The following is an 18,305-nucleotide window of genomic DNA, read 5'->3' as shown; positions in this document are numbered from 1 at the left end:
TTGTAATTTCATGGTGTCAAAGACCTTTGCAACGTCTATGAATGCCATGCAGAAAGGTTGGTTTTGTTCCCTGCATTTTTCTGGGCCAGAATGCGTAAGAAGGGGCATTATTTTTTAAGTGGTTTAAAGGCCAAAGAACCAGTTGGAATGTGAATAATCACAAATGTTGTATGCCAGGATAGTAGCCAATATGAGTATAATGTATTTTGTTTATGCAGCCAGGGCCTGAATGAGGCAGCAGAAGACACGTAGCAAGGATCCACAACACAACGTTTTCCCTCCGTTGATTATAAACATGGCATATTAAGTTTTACTAAGGAATTTATTATTGAAGAGAACGAAAAGGGTTTGCATCAGGGAGCATACATGAACCAAGAAGCCCATAGTAAAATGTAAACAATGCTACAAAACTTAACATCCAAGCAACTGTGCATGAAGCAGATGATTTGTAAACACCAGGCAAGGTATCTGTATGAATTATATACAATCACCAGATAACATCATCTGAACACACATAATCTAAGAATCTGTGCACCAAATAGCAGATTCATGGGAATGATTTGCAATCACCAAGCTAAGAGATTTCCAGAATGAGCTTCTTGACTGCACAGCATCCGAGAGTCTGCTCATGAAGTAGAAGATTCACGGGTATGATTTGCAACCACCAGGTAAGGGATTTGCTGGAATTAGTTTCCTGAACACACAGTGTTTAAACACTGCTGATATGTCTCAGAAGAACACCAAAAGCGCTGGACGTTTGCCTGGAGGAATAGGAGCTACAAGTGGTATTGTATTTCTCATGTTGAAAAGACTTCAATGAGACAACCAGCAGAAGAAATGAGCATCTGGGACTCACCTGAAGCAAACTCACAAAGGTATTCACACTGTTCTCTCTTTCCATTTAATTCCACTTCCCTTTCTGTTTATTTAAACTGTAAATGTCAGGTGAAGTTTATGTTTGTATTTCTGTTGCAGCAGGCATCTTTGATCTATGCTGTGATGCAAAATGTGAAGACATTACTTAGGCATTGAATCAAAGCCTCCTTAATTCCACTTTCTGTGATTTCTAACAACTGGGTATGAAGCAGATGCACATCTGGGTGAATTTCATAGGATTGCACACCTGATACTGAAGTCAACTGGGACTATCAGAATTTTGCCCAAAGGATAGGTTATGAGAGAAATTATTTTTTAGCAAAGGTAACACTCGAGGTATGAATTCTGAACAATCTCTTTCCCCTTCCCTTCTAGTCTCTATAGATTACAAACACAAGATGGCTTTGATTCCTTTCCTTTGCAGTTCTGGTATTTGAGTGTGAAGATGTTCCTAAGACAAAGTTCAAGTCAAGACCTCTCAGGAAGGGAACCTGATGACCCAAAATATGAGTATTCCTTGATCCCAGAGGTCACAAGTATATGGATGAATCCAGTGCTCCAGGAAAATATTCCCTATGTCACTTTGGGGCCCAGTCAGCTTCCTCCAAGTTTAATCAGGTCAACAGCTATTCACATTGAATCTTCTCAACTATTGGGGGAAGTTGGATAACCGTCATATTGAAAATACCTGGAAATATCTGAGTGCAGCATCCCATGACATAAGGTGAAACAAAAGATTTAAAATTTCTAGAATCCATTTGCAACATCTCCTTTTTCTATTCAGGTACTATCAATGATGCATAATGCATTATTTTCCTTGCAGCACATCAGACTCCTGTGGATGAATGGGAATAGGACTTGAACCCAGAACTTTACATTAGACAACAATGGTATTTGCAACCAAAAGATAAGAAGGCAAATAACTCCAATTACATCCTAAAATATGCCAGAACCTGAAGGAAATGCTAGGATTTCTATGGTTTACAATTGGCTTGTAACAGCAAAATATGAAAAGGGGAGGAGGAGGATGAAACAGATGCAAATACATAACAAAGTAAACAATGTGAAAAAAGAAAAAGAATAAAAGGACTATACATTAGGATTCACCAGTAAGCCCAATGGAAGTTCTTGATCTCACAAGTTTCCTTAAGTGCTGGAAAGGTTGAAAACACAATGATATCCCATTTTGTGAGAGATGGGCAAGAAAAGGATGATGATGATGATGATGACAACCTTATATATGCAGATGACACCACTTTGATGGCCAAAAGTGAGGAGGACCCGAGGAGTCTTCTAATCAAGGTGAAAGAAGAAAGTGCAAAAGCTGGGTTGCAGTTAAAGTCAAAAAAACCAAAATGATGGCAACAAGAATGATTGACAACTGGGAAATAGAGGGAGAAAATGTGGAAGCAATGACAGACTATGTATTTCTAGCTGCAAAGATTACTGCAGACGCAGACAGCAGCCAGGAAATCAGGAGACACTTACTTCTTGGGAGGAGAGCAATGTCCAAGCTCAATAAAATAGTGAGCAACAAAGATCTGCATAGTTAAAGCAATGGTATTCCCCAAAGTCACCTATGGATGTGAAAGCTGGACCTTAGGGAAGGCTGAACGAAGGAAGATAGATGCTTTTGAACTGTGGTGTTGGAGGAAAGTTCTGAGAGTGCCTTGGACTGCGAGAAGATCCATTCAGTCCATACTTCAGGAAATAAAGCCCGGCTGCTCACTGGAGGGAAGGATATTAGAGGCAAAGATGAAGTACTTTGGCCAAGGGCAAGATGGCATCCTTGAAGTGACTGGATTGACCTTGAAGGAGCTGTGGGTGGTGACGGCCGACAGGGAGCTCTAGTGTGGGCTGGCCACGAAGAGTCAGAAACGACTGAACGAATAACAACAACTCATAGGCTAGATATTTTGTAGCGGAATGATGTTGGGAAAGTGTTTCTTGGACATGGAAGAGAAAAGAGGATGATACTGACCAGAAGAGAGAACTTCCAAGAAAAGTCATCATTCCAGACTGGTGGACCTGGTCGTTGTCTGGTGCCTTCAAAAAAGAATCATCTGAGGATCTGGGTCAGCTTTTGTTGTGGAGAGGAGAGAGGAAGCAATACAGCATAAATGGGTATCAGGGCTTGTTCTCTGAGCCTTAAGGCAAGAGGGAGGGTTTTTAGTCACCCGAGCAAGAGTCAATGCAGTAGAGGTCTGTGGTTGTTGCTGACGTACCTGGGATAGCACTGACTGCTACTTTTGGGGTCAGGAAGGAATTTTCCTCCAGGGCAGATTGGCCAGAGATCCTGGAGGTTTTTCGCCTTCCTCTGCGAATCCAGCAGAATTAAATTAATTGTACAACTTTAAAAACTTGCCAAGCTAAACTTGCCAAGCAAATAATGCCAAATTAATAAAATCACAATAATAGAAACAGTTCTGGTTTTTTTTTTCTCTCTCTCTCTTTCATTTTTGTGTTAAAAATACTTTTGGTTGTACTACTCCTTGAGTATCAGCCACTGAGAGAAGGGGACATTTGCCCTTAGCTGGAACCTCACTTCACTTCAGAAATCCTAAACTGGATTTAACACAGGTTTCAGAAAGCAGAGTAACTTTTATGCTAGAAAAAGAATAGGGTCCATTTGCTTAAGTATTGTCTCCTAAAGAAGTATTTAGTTCCTCCTTGTGTGAGATTTCTTGCTTGTCTGTGCACCCCTCCTCTTCTCCTATTGGCAACAGAGATGTATAGACCAATGAAAGCAGAAACTGATGATGCAATTGTGGTATGCTCCACATTTTTATTAATATATTTTACCAAAAAGAAAACATAACATGCTATTATTACAGTTCAGTGGAAGCCCTGTAATAAGTACCCCGCATTCAAATTGTCAAGCAATCTATGATGGAATCATTAAGGTTACAAACTTATACACACTTATGTGGAAGTAGACTTCATTGCATGCAGTGTGACTCAGCTCTCACCAAAGACATACAGGATTACTCTGCACACAACACTCTTTAAACTCCAATGACACTCTTCCTTTAAGAGGGGAATTACTCAAAATAGGAGTGCTCAACAAATATTAGGGAGTAACTGATCAGGCCACAAGATCAAAGAGAAACATTCTCAATAATTGTGGGAAAATGTGGGAGCAAGACAAACAAAGCAATAGAAAATAAGCAGGCATACATACAAAAAGCACACGCGTGCAAATCCTCGCCCAAACCCCACCTCACCATTTTTAAACTGCATTTAATGAGACTTGCATTGTTTTCTCTCAACAATGTACCAGTGCTTGGCAATCCATACACCCAGTGCACTACACCCTCTTGTGTTAACGCATCTGCCCACACTCCCAGAATCAAATAATTAAGATTAAGCTTGGACAAGAGCCTTCCCTTTTGTATTACCAAGTGTTTGGCATTTTCTCCAAACCTTGTAAAGATGTGTTGAGTTAATACTTTGATTCTTTTCCGCAATGCTTGGGCCCTACAATAGAGAGCTACTTCTCTGTAAGAGATCTATCCATCCACTTAAAACATCCCCCCACTCCCTTTAAAGAAAACTATAAAAAATCTACGTGTGAACGGGATTCACCCTCCCGAAGTATGAGATCAAACAGGCTTCCTTGATGTGAGATTCTGCCAACAGAAGCATGTTAGGGAAAGAGGGGAGGGCCTTTTTCACCTGTTTCCTATTTTGGCCTAGCACACTTGAATGCCCCCAAAGAGAAAAGGAGCCCCCCTTCCCTTTTGTACTCAACTCTCTCCATTATCCCCATACCAACTAGGTGAACTGATGCATTTGAGAGGTCAATTTACTCTGGCAGGGGGTAGGCAGCCATCGATCTCTATTCTTCTATGTTCAAACTCAAAAGAGGGGAGAAGCAGGACCTTCTTGCATGTATCAACTCTGCCAGATCATCTACTAAAGAATAAACAAGGCACAGGCTTTAATCCAGAGCAAGAGGAGGTGAAATGTCACAGCTGTAATGAGCAGGATGTTTCAGGGCTTTGTCTTATCCTACTGCCATTCTTCCAAGAAACTCTGAATAATTTGTGCTTTCAGACCCAACAATATATTGATCACTGAATTTCTTTTAGAGACTGACATCATGCTAAAAACGATGCTTTAAGAAATCCGCATCCCAATGCATCTTGCACTTGTGAAGAAGTTACAGTGAGGACACATTCTTGAAACTGTAAAATAAACCAAGTGTTACAGCCACAATACAAACAACTATTTTATTATCGGTTTATAACTGAGAAAACAATTTAAATTACAAATATTTCACTGGTGGAAAGGAAATATTACACAGTTCAGTTGCTGGCTCATCCTGCCCTGTTTGGATTTTGAGGCTTTACAACACCCACATTTAAGCAGGAAAATTGGTTAAAAGTAATATTTTAAGTTATTTTCTATCAAGTACTAGCACACACCAATGTCAGAGAGCCATATTTAGCATTTTGAGACTATGAGGATGTTACAATGATATTCAATGAGAGTGCCTTGGACAGCAAGAATATCCAACCAGTCCACACTTTAAGAAATAAAGCGTGACTGCTCATTGGAAGGAAGAATAGTAGAGGCCAAGATGAAGTACTTTGGTCACATCATGAGAAGAAAGGAAAGCTTAGAGAAGACAATTATGCTGGGGAAAATGGAAGGAAAAAGGAAGAGGGGCCAATCAAGGGCAAGATGGATGGATGGTATCCTTGAAGTGACTGGATTGACCTTGAAGGAGCTGGGGGTGGTGATGACCGACAAGGAGCTCTTGCGTGGACTGGTCCATGAAGTCACGAAGAGTCGGAAATGATTGAACAAATGAACAACAACAACACAATGATATTCTACCTTCATTTTGGTGTAAATATAAGTGACATTCTTATAACTTCTGGCTGCTTTGGGGGGCACTGAAAATTATAGCCTGCAATTGACTATCAGACTATGAGGGTAATCAAGTACTGGGAACAACTATGTCAATGATGCAGGACGAACTGGGTCAGTGGGAATCTACCAATAGGCAGGACAAAGAAACAAGGAAGCATTTGAAGGAAATTAATAATCATTTTGGATGCCTTTATATAAATGCATGAAAATTAATGAGAAGAAGATGAACTCTTAACGAAGAAGGGAAAATATGATTTAATATGCATTACTGAAACATGACGGAAAAAGACTTCTGACTGTAATATAGTGATCGGAAAAGGAGTGCTTTTCTACATATGAAATGTGTACAGATTTGGGGAGAATCATAATTTTACAGCATGAAAGGGAAGTTGGAAAGACAAAACTATAGAAGAGGGTAACAACAGAGACATCACTGTAGATACTTGCTATAAGGCCTCCAAGGCAACCTTAAAGACTTGGAGAATTTCTTCCTTAATGAGATTATCAAACATTCAGAAGGAATAGGTATGGATTATGATTGGATATTTCAACCTTACAGATGTCCACTGTAGATCAAACACTGTCAAGAATGTAAGGTTCAACAAACTCTTCTCTTGTTTTATTAATTTCCCAGAATACGGAAGAAGCAAGAAGGGGAATGACTATCTTGAACCTAAGTGACACCACCAACAACCAAAAAAAAAAAAAAAAAACCACTGCTAGGTAATGAAGTGGAAATAGTGGAAACTAGGGCAGAAGACACCATGTTCTCTTGGAGTTCATCAGGCAGAAGAAAGGGAAACCTAATTATTCCATCTGCCACTGCCCTAGCCTCAGAGCGGAAGGGAAGAGTGGAGGAGGAAGGCACAGTTCCACCATGCACCTGGCTCTAGGCATGATGGAGCTATGCTTGCTTCTTCTTCTCTCACTCTGAGCCTGTATGTAGTAGAGGCAGTTGGGCTTTCATCAGATTTAGGGCCTAGGCATGATGGAGCTGTGCTTGCCCCTTCTTCTCTCTCCCCAAGGGCAAGGTTGTAGAATTGGGATGGAATGAATGAATAATTAATGGAATGAACCAAGCCCCTCTCAGAAGAGGATTTCACTCCCTGGAAAAGGCCACTGAGAAAATTTTCACTCAGACCCTCACTAGACATACCTATCATGGTGGTAGGATTAAGATAAATTATATCAAAACTCAGGTAGACTCATATAAAGATATGGTTTTTCAGATAGTTTGGCCCCAAGTTATATAACATTTGGCAGGTCATCCTGAATTCTCCCCAGGAATGGACTGGCAGCCACTGAAGTTATTTCCTCAAATCAGCCCTGGTTGGCAAACTAGCTGCAATGATTTGGAACTACAAATATTTCTGAAGTTTCCAAAGGCAGTAGACATAGAGTGCCCTACAGTAATACAACTGGGATGTAATAATGGCATATGTTAGTGTTCCATATCCGACCACAATAAAGGGGTTCACTTGTGCAAATTCACTCCTGGCCATCACTGAAACCTGAATTTCCAGGACTATGCCCAAGCTATAACCTGAAGCTTCAAATAAGTGTAATCTCATCCACTTCAGGTTAAATTCCCTGAGTTAACTTTTGACTGACCAGAAGCATCCCTGTCTGGTCTGGATTAAATTTCAAAGGAGAGATGGAGATAGGCATCATCAGTATTCTGATGTTGCTGAATCTGAAATCTCTGTAAATCTTTCCCATGCCCAGGATGTTGAACAGGAGTTCCCTAGCCATTACTTTTAGAGTGTGGACCTCCTAGAAAAAATAAAATAGTCCACTCAAATCCCATCCCAAAATAGTGGCTCAGGAGGAAAACATGGTTGGTGGTATTGAAAGCCACTGAAACGTTCAGCAGAACTAATGAGGACATACTCTGTACAGTTTCCAGTGTAGGCCCTCCACTATGGCAAACAACGCCGTATCCACCCCATAACGAGGCCTGATATGTTGATATGGGTGACAGATTGAGTTTTACTTCCTTCCATGGTTTTGAAAAAATAGCTACCTCTCCTACTTTGCTAACAATATACAGAAACTCACACACAGGAACAGCACTATATTGCATTTAGCAGCTTGTCAAGTTTTCCCCTTCTATTGGCCACAGGTGTATATTGCCTACCTGTGTCCAGAGGAACCTTGGTGAGTGAAGCCTAATTTCCATGTAGTTTCTTAAAAAATTAAACCTTCTCTGCTTTTCTCTGAGATATCTGAAACAGCATACAATAACTCAGCAATATATTCCAACACAACCTGACTGTTCAAAACAAAACATTCACAATTCAAGCAAGAAAGTTTTAAACTAACACCCAAGTCTACCTTTCCTCATAAGAAGCCTTCCCAAATAAAAAACATTTTGAAAGAAGAGGTGCCATAGTTATGAATATCTTGCTCAACACCCTGATAATCTGACATATGATCAGAAGTGCAAGGCATCATCTGCCAATCTGAGGAAAAAAGGACACATAAAATGGTTAGGCACCCTATTCTACACAGGACAGTCTTAAATTTGAAGGCATCCTGTGTTGAAAGGGCTGTCCAGTCTACATTTTGTAAAAGAATAAAGAAATATGAGATGGGACTGTGATGTTCATTTACACTAAGTGCCCGGACTTCAGACTGTGTATGCATAGGTCACTGTCTCCCATACAGTATAAGGGTATTCAATGAATTTCTCTTTGAATATTAATAATTATTTGTAAATACATGAATTGAATATTGGACTAGGGCACTGGGAGACCAGGGGTTTGAATCCCTGCTTGACCATGAAAACTGTCTGAATGACCCTGGATAGTCACACTCTCTCAGGCTCAGAAGAAGGCAATGGCAAACCCCTTCAGAACAAAATCTTGCAATGAAAAACCCATGGTATGTTTGCCTTGATTTGAAGGTGCACAAGAAACTAGAAAATTGCTAGTTTCTTGTGTATTTCTTGTGCATTTATTCTACAATTTGCAAAAAGTAATTGCAAATTTTACAATAAATGCATCCTTTTGCCCTTCTTTTAGTGACATATTACACCAGCATTTTGGTAATGAATATGTCTATAAGCCTACGCAAATGCCCATGTGAGGAGGTGCTTCCTTACGTTTGTACAGGCCATAGAAATATAAGAATGGGTACCTGATAAAGTTAAGATTATTTGTAACTGTGGTTTGACCCAAAAGGAAACAAAAGAATTAAACAACTTTTTAATCTTGTAGATTCCCTAAGAAAGTTCACTAAAATTAGAGTAACTGCACTGGTATTCTGCTAGCCATTGAGGTAAATGGAAAAACTTCACTTGGGAGACAGCTTCAAGTTGGCAGTTATAAGACTAGGCATGTAAGACAGTCACTAAACCACATACTGGCATAATAAATAGTTGAGCTGATTCGTCTTGGCACTTGGTAATTGCTTCCATAATAGAAACTCAACAAGAGAAGAGCATTCAAAGAACGGAAAGCAATCAGACACACATCCAAAGCACCAGCAAAAAAACTAAGAAAAATAAAATACATGACTATGTAAAAGCTATCCATGCATTTTAAAAAATTGTTCTGGACAGAAAAAGATTCAGGCTACAATCCAAATTACAAGCCAGGACACCAGCTAGACAACTATATAGAAAATGATATGTTTGATGCATTCAGATTGTTTCCAAAGAAAAAGTTAACTATGAAGCAGTGATTTCTGGGTCTGAAGCGTATCATAAGCCAAAATAATAGAGCAATAGAATTGTTCCTATTTTATATTCAACATCCAAGGAAAAGTAAAGTTTTGGCATATATATTTACATATAAAGAGAGAATGTGTGAGAGAGTGCAAGCTCTCAACATTCTGTCCCATTTTCTAGCCATGAGGCTAGAAAAAAGCCCCAATTCTCAGCAGTTGTGATTAACAAAATCAGAGAGCAGAGGAACCTCTCCTACCTACACGCCAAGACTACGACTTGGAAGAAGAGCTAAGAAGGAACTAGACAAAATGCTCAACTATTAAAATGTAGCATTGAATACTGAAGTCAGGATTGTTCGTACCATTACATTTCCAATTTTTGAGTTCATAACTACATTGAACTACAAACTCCTGTTGCAGTTTGCCACTGAATTATGGTGACTATGAGATTACAACATCCAATTTCAGTAGCAGTTCATATTTGCTTTAGATAGTTATTGAAGACACACTTTCCATATCCCTGGTTTCACAGTTAAGTAATGCCTTAAGAAAACTCTATACAGTCTGAAAGCAATACTACTATAGGCACTTATTTTTTGGCCAACCACACAACTGCTCTCAGTACTGCATTTAGTGGATCCACATTTTTTTTTCTAAAGTCTGGGCAAGCAGGTCATATTTCAATGCTTGTAAAGCAGGTACAGTCAAATGTTAAGGTCATAGTTATTGTTTTCTCTCAGCTCTCAGAACCTTAATCAACATAGTAAAGGGAGAGATGATGGGAGATGAAATCCAACGAAGTCTGAAGAGCTGACCATAAGTTACCCAACCCTTTACGCAGGCTTCTATATATGAAAATTCTGTGTTTGTACAGTATCAGCAAAACCAAATTTAATGTTGGTACTTGATATTTAAGAGTTAAAAAAACTTGGGACATACACACCAGCTCCAAATGCAAAGAAGAAACTTTTGTCAGGATACTCCTCCAATAGATCTTTCACCCTCTTGCCCATTCGCTCATTCCGTTTGTAGATAAGCTCCTGACGGAAGTAGCTGTCAATCTCCATAGCAGTGGTGCGTTCATGTGGCGGCAGAGTGGCATTGATGAAGTTTGGAACCTATGAAAGAAGTGAAACAAAAGAATTTTTAAGAAACATAGATGCTGCCAACCAGTGCCTTCACAACAACTGCTTAGCAAAGCAATTACATGACATAACATAACTGAATTCAGTACTTCCTTGCCTTTCCCCCAGTTCTACGGTCTCTACTTGCAATGGGCAGGAAAATGAAGAATTTGGAAAAATTACTATTTTTAATTTTAGAATGTCTTCTCTACCATCATGGTGGTCATATTGGCCAGGTGATTTTGGGTACTGTTCAAAAAGTAATTCTTCCAAGGTCTGGGGAAATATTGATGAACAGCTTTTAATTTAAAATTTGAAATTGCATTTCTACAATGCCAGAAGTTATCCTTCTGAGATCTAGTGTTTCTTTTCCCTAAATAACAAACCAAGGGACTACAGAAGGAAGAGACATCGTGAGAAATGTTATAAAACCAAGACGAGAAAAAGATGAGACTCACCAGAGGCCATGTAACTCTGGAAGCCCCTTAACTGAAGTAAAAGTCCTGACAAGGCCAAGTCTTGCTATACAGGTACAACTAGGTTCTACTTAATGTCCCAACAGTGCCTACTTTGGGGTGTTGTGTGGTTTCCAGGCTGTATGGCCATGTTCTAGCAGCATTTTCTCCTGACGTTTCGCCTGCCTCTGTGGCATATCTGTGAAGCCACAGATCCTCTGACGATACCAGCCACAGATGCAGGCAAAGCATCAGGAGAAAATGTTGATAGAACAAAGCCATACAGCCAGGAAACCATACAACATCCCAGTGATTCCGGCCTTGAGAGCCTTCGACAATACAGTGCCTACTTTATTTTCTTAACCTTCACTTTGCAGATCTTATTTCATTTCCATACTATACTCCAAACAGGACAAATATGAAACACTTTCATCCTAGATGGCCTGAGGAGATGGGGAGGCTCATATGGGAGATGCCATTTCCTAGCACAATTACCTTGAGGTAAATACTATTACCATGTTGCTAATTCTCGTTGTGAGCCACAGACAGAGTCTTGATGTTCTTGCTCACCTGCCCTGAAGACCATTGTTAGCACCAATGTCAGATAAATATATCCAACATAATATAACTTGTGCTGTGTAGCACACTCACCTATAGCAGAGAGTCCCTGTATTATGGCATTTGTTTTCTTCAAAACTAATTGATGACTGATTGTTGACTAATTGATAACTGCTTTAAAAGGTGTCATATAGCAATACCCAATGCAGCCTATAAATGTAAGATTTCCCTGTAGTCCCCCTGGCCTTACTTTAGGAAACAGAGGCTAGATCAAACCACTGCTTCCTATTCTAAAGGTCAACTTTTCATCCTTTCCCAGGCCTGTTCCTCACAAATATTTTGATATACACCATAACAAGTCCCAAATTAAAGATTCTGCCACAGACATCACTAGCTAGTGGCTTGCATCACTGTGAATGTCTAAAGTGCATTCAATCATAGGGCACTCATGCTTAACTCTATCTATCTATCTATCTATCTATCTATCTATCATCTATCTATCATCTATCTATCTATAAAATATCAATACAACTGTAAAGCAATTCAGTAGGAACCATAATAGAATTTCTTAAAGGTCTAGGAGAATAACAAATGCTGTACATATTTCCAAAGAGAGGCTGGAAGGCCATGTAAATTAATGTGTAAATGGGGAAGTAGAGGAAAGTATTCAATAGCACTTAAAATAGAAGTAGAAATGAAGGCCTGATGATTATGGAGAGCGATCACAATTTCAGAAGTTCTAAGAAAAAGGTGACTCATGGTACAGGAACTCGCTGATTACAGTTAAAGGTCTTGAGGTTGAAATGGGTGGAAAAGATGTCCCTTAAGGTATTTAGAGCTATCATACAGGCTTTAAGAGATAAAAAACCCAAACGAACACCACACACCTTGACCTAGGTTTGGAAGCAAACCGGTACAAATTCCAACACAGACTCACACCACTTCATTTTGTACTAGTTGAAGCTGCCAAATCACTTTCAAAGGCAAGTCACATTACAATAGCCTAATCTGGACATCTCCATGTTGTGAATGACAGTGGGCAAATTTTTATCTAGTTTTATCAATAGAAGAGTTCTTCAGACAGCCTGAACTGGTAAAAAGACAAATAAATGGGCCCTAGAGCAAATCAAGTCTAAACTCCTTTTACAAACTAAGATGACTAAACTGAGGCTGTCATATTTGACATATGAGAAGACTTGATTCATTGAAAAGATAATAATGCTTGGTAAGGCAGAAGGCAGGTGGTAGGAAATGTAGACTCCCATAATACATATTGATAGACTAATTCAAGGAATCCATGAGCCTGAGTCTGCAAAACCTGAGCAAGACTGTTGATGATAAGGTGACAACAATCTAATAATGAGAAAACTATCTCAGTTCTTTAAAACAAGACTTGTACTCGCAGGTACAAAATGGCATTGTTTACCTAGCTTTACCTTATCCTTCCAAGCACTTTTTGATACTGGAGGTCAAAGGAAAAGACAATATCAGCTCAAAGTTTATTAAGTAACTGCAGTCCAATTACGTCTACTTAGAGGTAACTCCAATTGAGTTGTATGCCACTTTTGCTGAAATAAATTAATATAGAGTTATGCATAAAGGTGCCTATTTAATCTATGTTACAAAATATGTGACATCATTTTGCATTGTGGGACTAGAGAACAGTTGACTCTTGAGATGTCTGACTACCGCCTCCATACTCCCATTACCATTGACTAAGATGGATGAGTGCTCTCAGATATTAAATCAAAAATAGCCAGAGAGCCAAAGGTTTTCCACCTACTTGCTCTACTTTTCCTCCCTGCCTACCTAGCAAATCAGAAGCGACCTTTCATGAAAGGGCAGTGATAGCATTGTGGACTGCAAAGCGAACATAAAAGCATTCAAGCTCATATAATGCACAAAAGGTAATGCCTTTCAAACGTCCTGTCTGTTGGAAATCCTGACTGGTTAGCGAGCTGACAGGAGAGGGTGATTGACAGTGTAAAGGGACAAGACTCACTTGAGAAGTGTCATGATTGAAGATGATGGAGTTGAGGTCTCCACAGTTGTAATGCTTGATCAGGTCCTCTGTTGTATAAGGGATCTGCAGGCTGCCTGCTCGGAGGTTCTCTTGCTGCAAAAGAGTCTGATTCAAAGCAAAGATCACCTAGGCAAGGGAAGGGGAAGGAAAAGGCAAAGGTCCCCATCAGTCCATAAGCTGAGAAAATAGATATGTGAATAGGAATGTTAACTCCACAACCACACCTCTTCACCCCACAGCTTTACCCCAACTTTTATTAAACTGGGAGATTACTGATGCCATTGAAAAATCAGAAGAGCACTGGTGTTAGCACTGGGGGGGGGGGGGGGTCTCAGAGTTATCTAACTTGACCTCTTTGTTGGAATGTTACAAGAGTAATTAGCGTTCTTTGGAGATAGAAGAGAAACATACACACATAGCTTATTTATAATGGTCAATATATTGCCTTGAGTGATGTGGGGCTTCCCCCAACCCGTGTCACCCCTACACTTTAAAATGAGGTTGCCAGGCTACAATCTGAATGAAACATTGGTGGAAGGAGCAGCCTGCTTAATCATTCACTCTTGGATGATATGTATTGGATTTCAACTTCCCGAAGTGCCAACTAACATGTCCAATAGACAAAGCATATGGGAACTGAAATTCAACAACATCTGGAGCCTCCCTTATTTTAAGTCCTGGCTCCCTTTGCACCAAACAGTGGTAGTACTATGGTTCCACATTAATTGCCATGAATATACAATGGAATACTGCCATTTGTGTAGTTTGTTGCAGCACTAAAGGATCTCTCTGTCTGAGATTGCGGAGTATCCTTCCGTAAACTGTAAATTCAAGGATGTTGCCATGGCAGTTAAAGTGGAATCTCAGCAATATAATTGTGTCATGTGAAAGGGTCCCCAGTGCCCTGGATCATCTCCCATTCCGAATTAAAAAATATTCCAGTATTTAGCCCAAAAAAAGGTTGGGGGGGGGGGGGAAGAGGCTCAAGAAAAGAATTAATTGACCCTATTTTGCTGATTGAACTCCGGCTGCTTTCCCCTTACTATCCAAATTTTAATATTCACACTAGCTTGTTACTCATCCTTCCTTAGTGCCACAACAAACTACAATGTCAGTATTCCAAAATGCACTTTTGTATTTGGTTTTGATGATTCTCAAACAAAGTAAAGGTGAGTAGTTTCCCATGCACAAGATCATAGGTGTACAAAATGCATACAGGAAATAGGACAACCAACTTGTTAATACGTTTTCTGAGGAGAACTCTCAGCAATATGTCCTCACAATGTACTTTAATACTGACTTAGGATGGACTGTGCTCCCTCATTTCTCTCCGAAAAATCCTATCCTAGTTATATTTTACCTTGTTGATGTCAGCATATTTTCAATTTTAATCTATTACATTTGGCCCGGCCATTTTTAAAATTGTTTATGTCACTATTGATTGTTTTTTGTTTATGTGATTTATATGATTTGTATTTCATTTATTGTTTATTGATGTTGTGTTTATTGATGTTTTGTTTGATGTAATTTGGGCTTGGCCTCATGTAAGCTGCACCGAATCCCTTGGGGAGATGGTAGCGGGGTACAAATAAAGATTATTATTATTATTATTATTATTATTATTATTATTACTTTCTTATATTGATGGGCACCATTCTCTTTCAATCTTGTGCAACCTCCTTCCTATGATGCACAGGCCCTTTCACGTATTCTTCCTAAGAATGAAATCCTATGCATATTTATTGGAAAAGAAGGATCACAGAACACAGTGGAATTTACTTTCAAGCAAATATGGACAGTACTGCAATGATATGAGCAGTGCTAATAAAAGCCACGGTTGCAGAAACTGCATGATGCCAGTACAACTAATGATGGCACACATGTTGTAGCTTATCAAGGAGATGGATAAGGCTGTAGTTAAGGAGCCAGTCTCCCTTTACATAATGTAAACACTGATACCTTTATGGCAGAGGATCACTCTCAGATAATAGCTGTTATAAATGGAATCCCTTTATTCAGAAACAGAACCTAAAAGCTTCCCAATACAGGTTTTCTAGCTCTGGTTATCAAATGAAGCAATTGAGATACCAGGTGCAGCTTCAGACACTGCACCCTTTGTGAAAAGTTTATCTTTAGTACATAGTTAAGTGACCTACAGTTCCAGGGCTTCATAACAAGAGGAAATTGCTGCACTTGTGACTTTAAAAAAGGGCTTTCTTCTGGGAAAATGTTTATGTCCAGTGGCAAAAGTGTGTGTGTAAGGAAATAATGGATAAAACGCAACCTTATCTAGAAATGAGCCTCCAAAATAAACGCCATGTCCTATTCACAGTTTTCATGTCAGTATGAGTTTAAATGGATATCAGTTCTCTTTTCACATTAATTTTTAAAGCTTCTACTGTGCACTTTGTTTCTAAGTCAGAGCAGGTACATTTTTTAAAAACATTACTCCAGCGGCATTGAAAATATGTACCTGTTCCCACTTACAAACAAAGACAACTTGAGAACAAACCTACAGAACCTTGGGGACTGCCTGTACATTCAAAGCACAGTGGAAGCTTTAATTCAATATATTTTTAAAGCTTTTAAAAATGGTAAACACTGTGTACTGCTCTTTTCTTATTGCCCTCATGTGGGGAATGTGCTAAAGCTGAGACCGAGCTCCAGTACAGCAGGCCATCCACATTTGCTGGGGTTAAGTGAGCAAGACCCCTCTAAATGGGAGGGAAAAAACCCAGAAATGCTGCCTTTTTAACCTAAGAGACCTCTTAAGGAATCTGTAGTTCTTTAAGCATGGCTCCAAGACCAACCACCTGCAGAAGTTGGACATGGAGAACCTAGATATTCCTATAAAGACAATATTAACAGAATTCACAAATTATCAATTTCACAAATGTTAGACCCAACTCCAGTAGCAATTCTGCTTAATGGATTCTGAAAACTATGGACACAAACTTACGAAGAAAAGATGAATGGACTCCAATGCATATGTTAGTTAAGGTATGCTATTATATGCCATTACTTCCTTAAAATTCTTGTTCTTGGTCTGGATCTTCCTCTGTGACACCCCCTGAGAGTACATGACTCCAGTGGTTATGCCCGCGGGTTCATTGGAACACGCAAGCCCCCTCACCATGACAAGGTGACAACCCATCAAGTAAGTAAAGTAAGTAAGTCACCTTAAAATTCTGTTGGAATTTTCCATTAGATAGCTTTCCATTTTTAAAAACTGAATCTCCTTGCTTTAGAAATATAAAACAGATTTTCACCAGAATAATTAAAAAGTAATCCATGCAAAAAGTTTGACTTTTCATGGAAAGTCACTAGTAAGTAGATCAGGGTTGTGCTCCTTAGTTCTCGCAGATGTTTAAGGTTATGGTTCCCAGGCAGAATAACTAAATGTCAGAAGATGATCAGAGTTGTAACTCAAAACATCTGGAAGGTACCAGATTGACCACTCCTGATGTAGAATCATAAATTATATAATCATAGAGTTGGAAGAGACCACAAGGGCCATCCAATCTCTTCAGTGTGTCAGATTTCAGAATGACTAATCAAAAGTTGGCCAAAACAGAACTTTTAGCTGTTATAAAAATATATTCTATACAATATAATTATGTAGTCATTCCTAGAGCTATGTAGTATAATATGCTGGGTATATAGAAATTCTCACATCTTCCTGAAATTCACTGAAAACAAAGTTATTGCAAGAACTTGCAGTGCAACATGCATATTTTTCCTAGAAGAGAGTGAAATATCCAAGAGTTTTAGAAGACTATATATGGAAGATATGCTGCTACCAGCATGATTCATTGATGTATTGTAAGGTCTCATAAGTACAGGTTCCTGGTGAAAAACAGTCATATAAAAAACAGATTGTCCTACATGGCCCACTGTTAGGGTTTATTTATTCCAGTTTCTGCCTCAGCAAAGTATACTGAATACCAATTTTGCTTCCCAATACAGGATTGCATTTTACTCTTCCAAAACCCGCTCCAGACAGAATTCCTGAAAGTTGGCCTTTCTGCAAATTATTTCTCATCTCCTATGACCCATGCCAAGCCATCCCATCCCTATTAAACTGTAGTCAAGCCAAGACTGTTGCATCTTCTGAAAGAATATACCGAGACAACAAAAGGACCAACATTAATGGAAAACCTTCCCACAAGTGAGCATGCCTGACACACATTCATGTTTAACTCTCCATTTCCACAAGTTTCCCCACAACCCACCCCCACCCCCCAAATTTTGGTAGTGTGGAAAAATTGATTAAGCTTTGTAGTCAAGGTACTGCTGCAGGCCTCATTCTCCTGGGTGAGAGTTCTTCAGCTGTCAGGGGCAAGGGGTGGGGGAGACACTTGTCCCTTTTACCAGCATTCTTGGAGCAGTCTGCTAGGCTAAGGGGTGGAGGGGGTGAGTTAGAGCCCGGCAGATGCCTTTTTTGTCAAAGACAAAAGACCCCCAGCCATCCTCTCCACTTTTCATCACTTTCATCCAGGCCGGATCAAAGCACTGCTCTACATATGAAAGGGACCTGGCATTATGTGCCTCAAATTAGCCTATCGCCACCCCGCTAGCCTCCAAGGCCTCTCAACAAAAGCTCCCACATCTGTTCGATCCGTTTGCCTCATCTTCTCTCTCTTTCTCTCTCCTTTTCTGAGTACGCTATGCGCTTGTGTCTGTGTTCTCAGCTCTCACTCTGAAGAGCTATTCAACTCCCTG

General features: G+C 39.6%; 1 protein-coding gene across 3 annotated transcripts in view; it reads right to left on the bottom strand.

Moving 5' to 3' along the window:
* LOC132768093 (metalloprotease TIKI1) overlaps positions 1 to 18,305 on the bottom strand; it is a 74,962-nt gene that overhangs the window by 9,658 nt on the left and 46,999 nt on the right. For 2 of the 3 annotated variants that reach the window (XM_060763697.2, XM_060763699.2), the window contains exons 3-4: positions 13,563 to 13,709; positions 10,367 to 10,541 (exon numbers count right to left, since the gene is read on the bottom strand). In XM_060763697.2, coding sequence (XP_060619680.2) covers positions 10,367 to 10,541; positions 13,563 to 13,709 — 322 coding nt within the window. The remainder of the gene's footprint in view (positions 1 to 10,366; positions 10,542 to 13,562; positions 13,710 to 18,305) is intronic. The other variant, XM_060763698.2, reaches the window with a different exon arrangement.

The sequence above is a fragment of the Anolis sagrei genome, chromosome 2 (genome assembly GCF_037176765.1).
Source record: "Anolis sagrei isolate rAnoSag1 chromosome 2, rAnoSag1.mat, whole genome shotgun sequence".
NCBI lineage: Eukaryota > Metazoa > Chordata > Lepidosauria > Squamata > Dactyloidae > Anolis > Anolis sagrei.
This window is presented reverse-complemented; position numbering and strand designations above follow the sequence as displayed.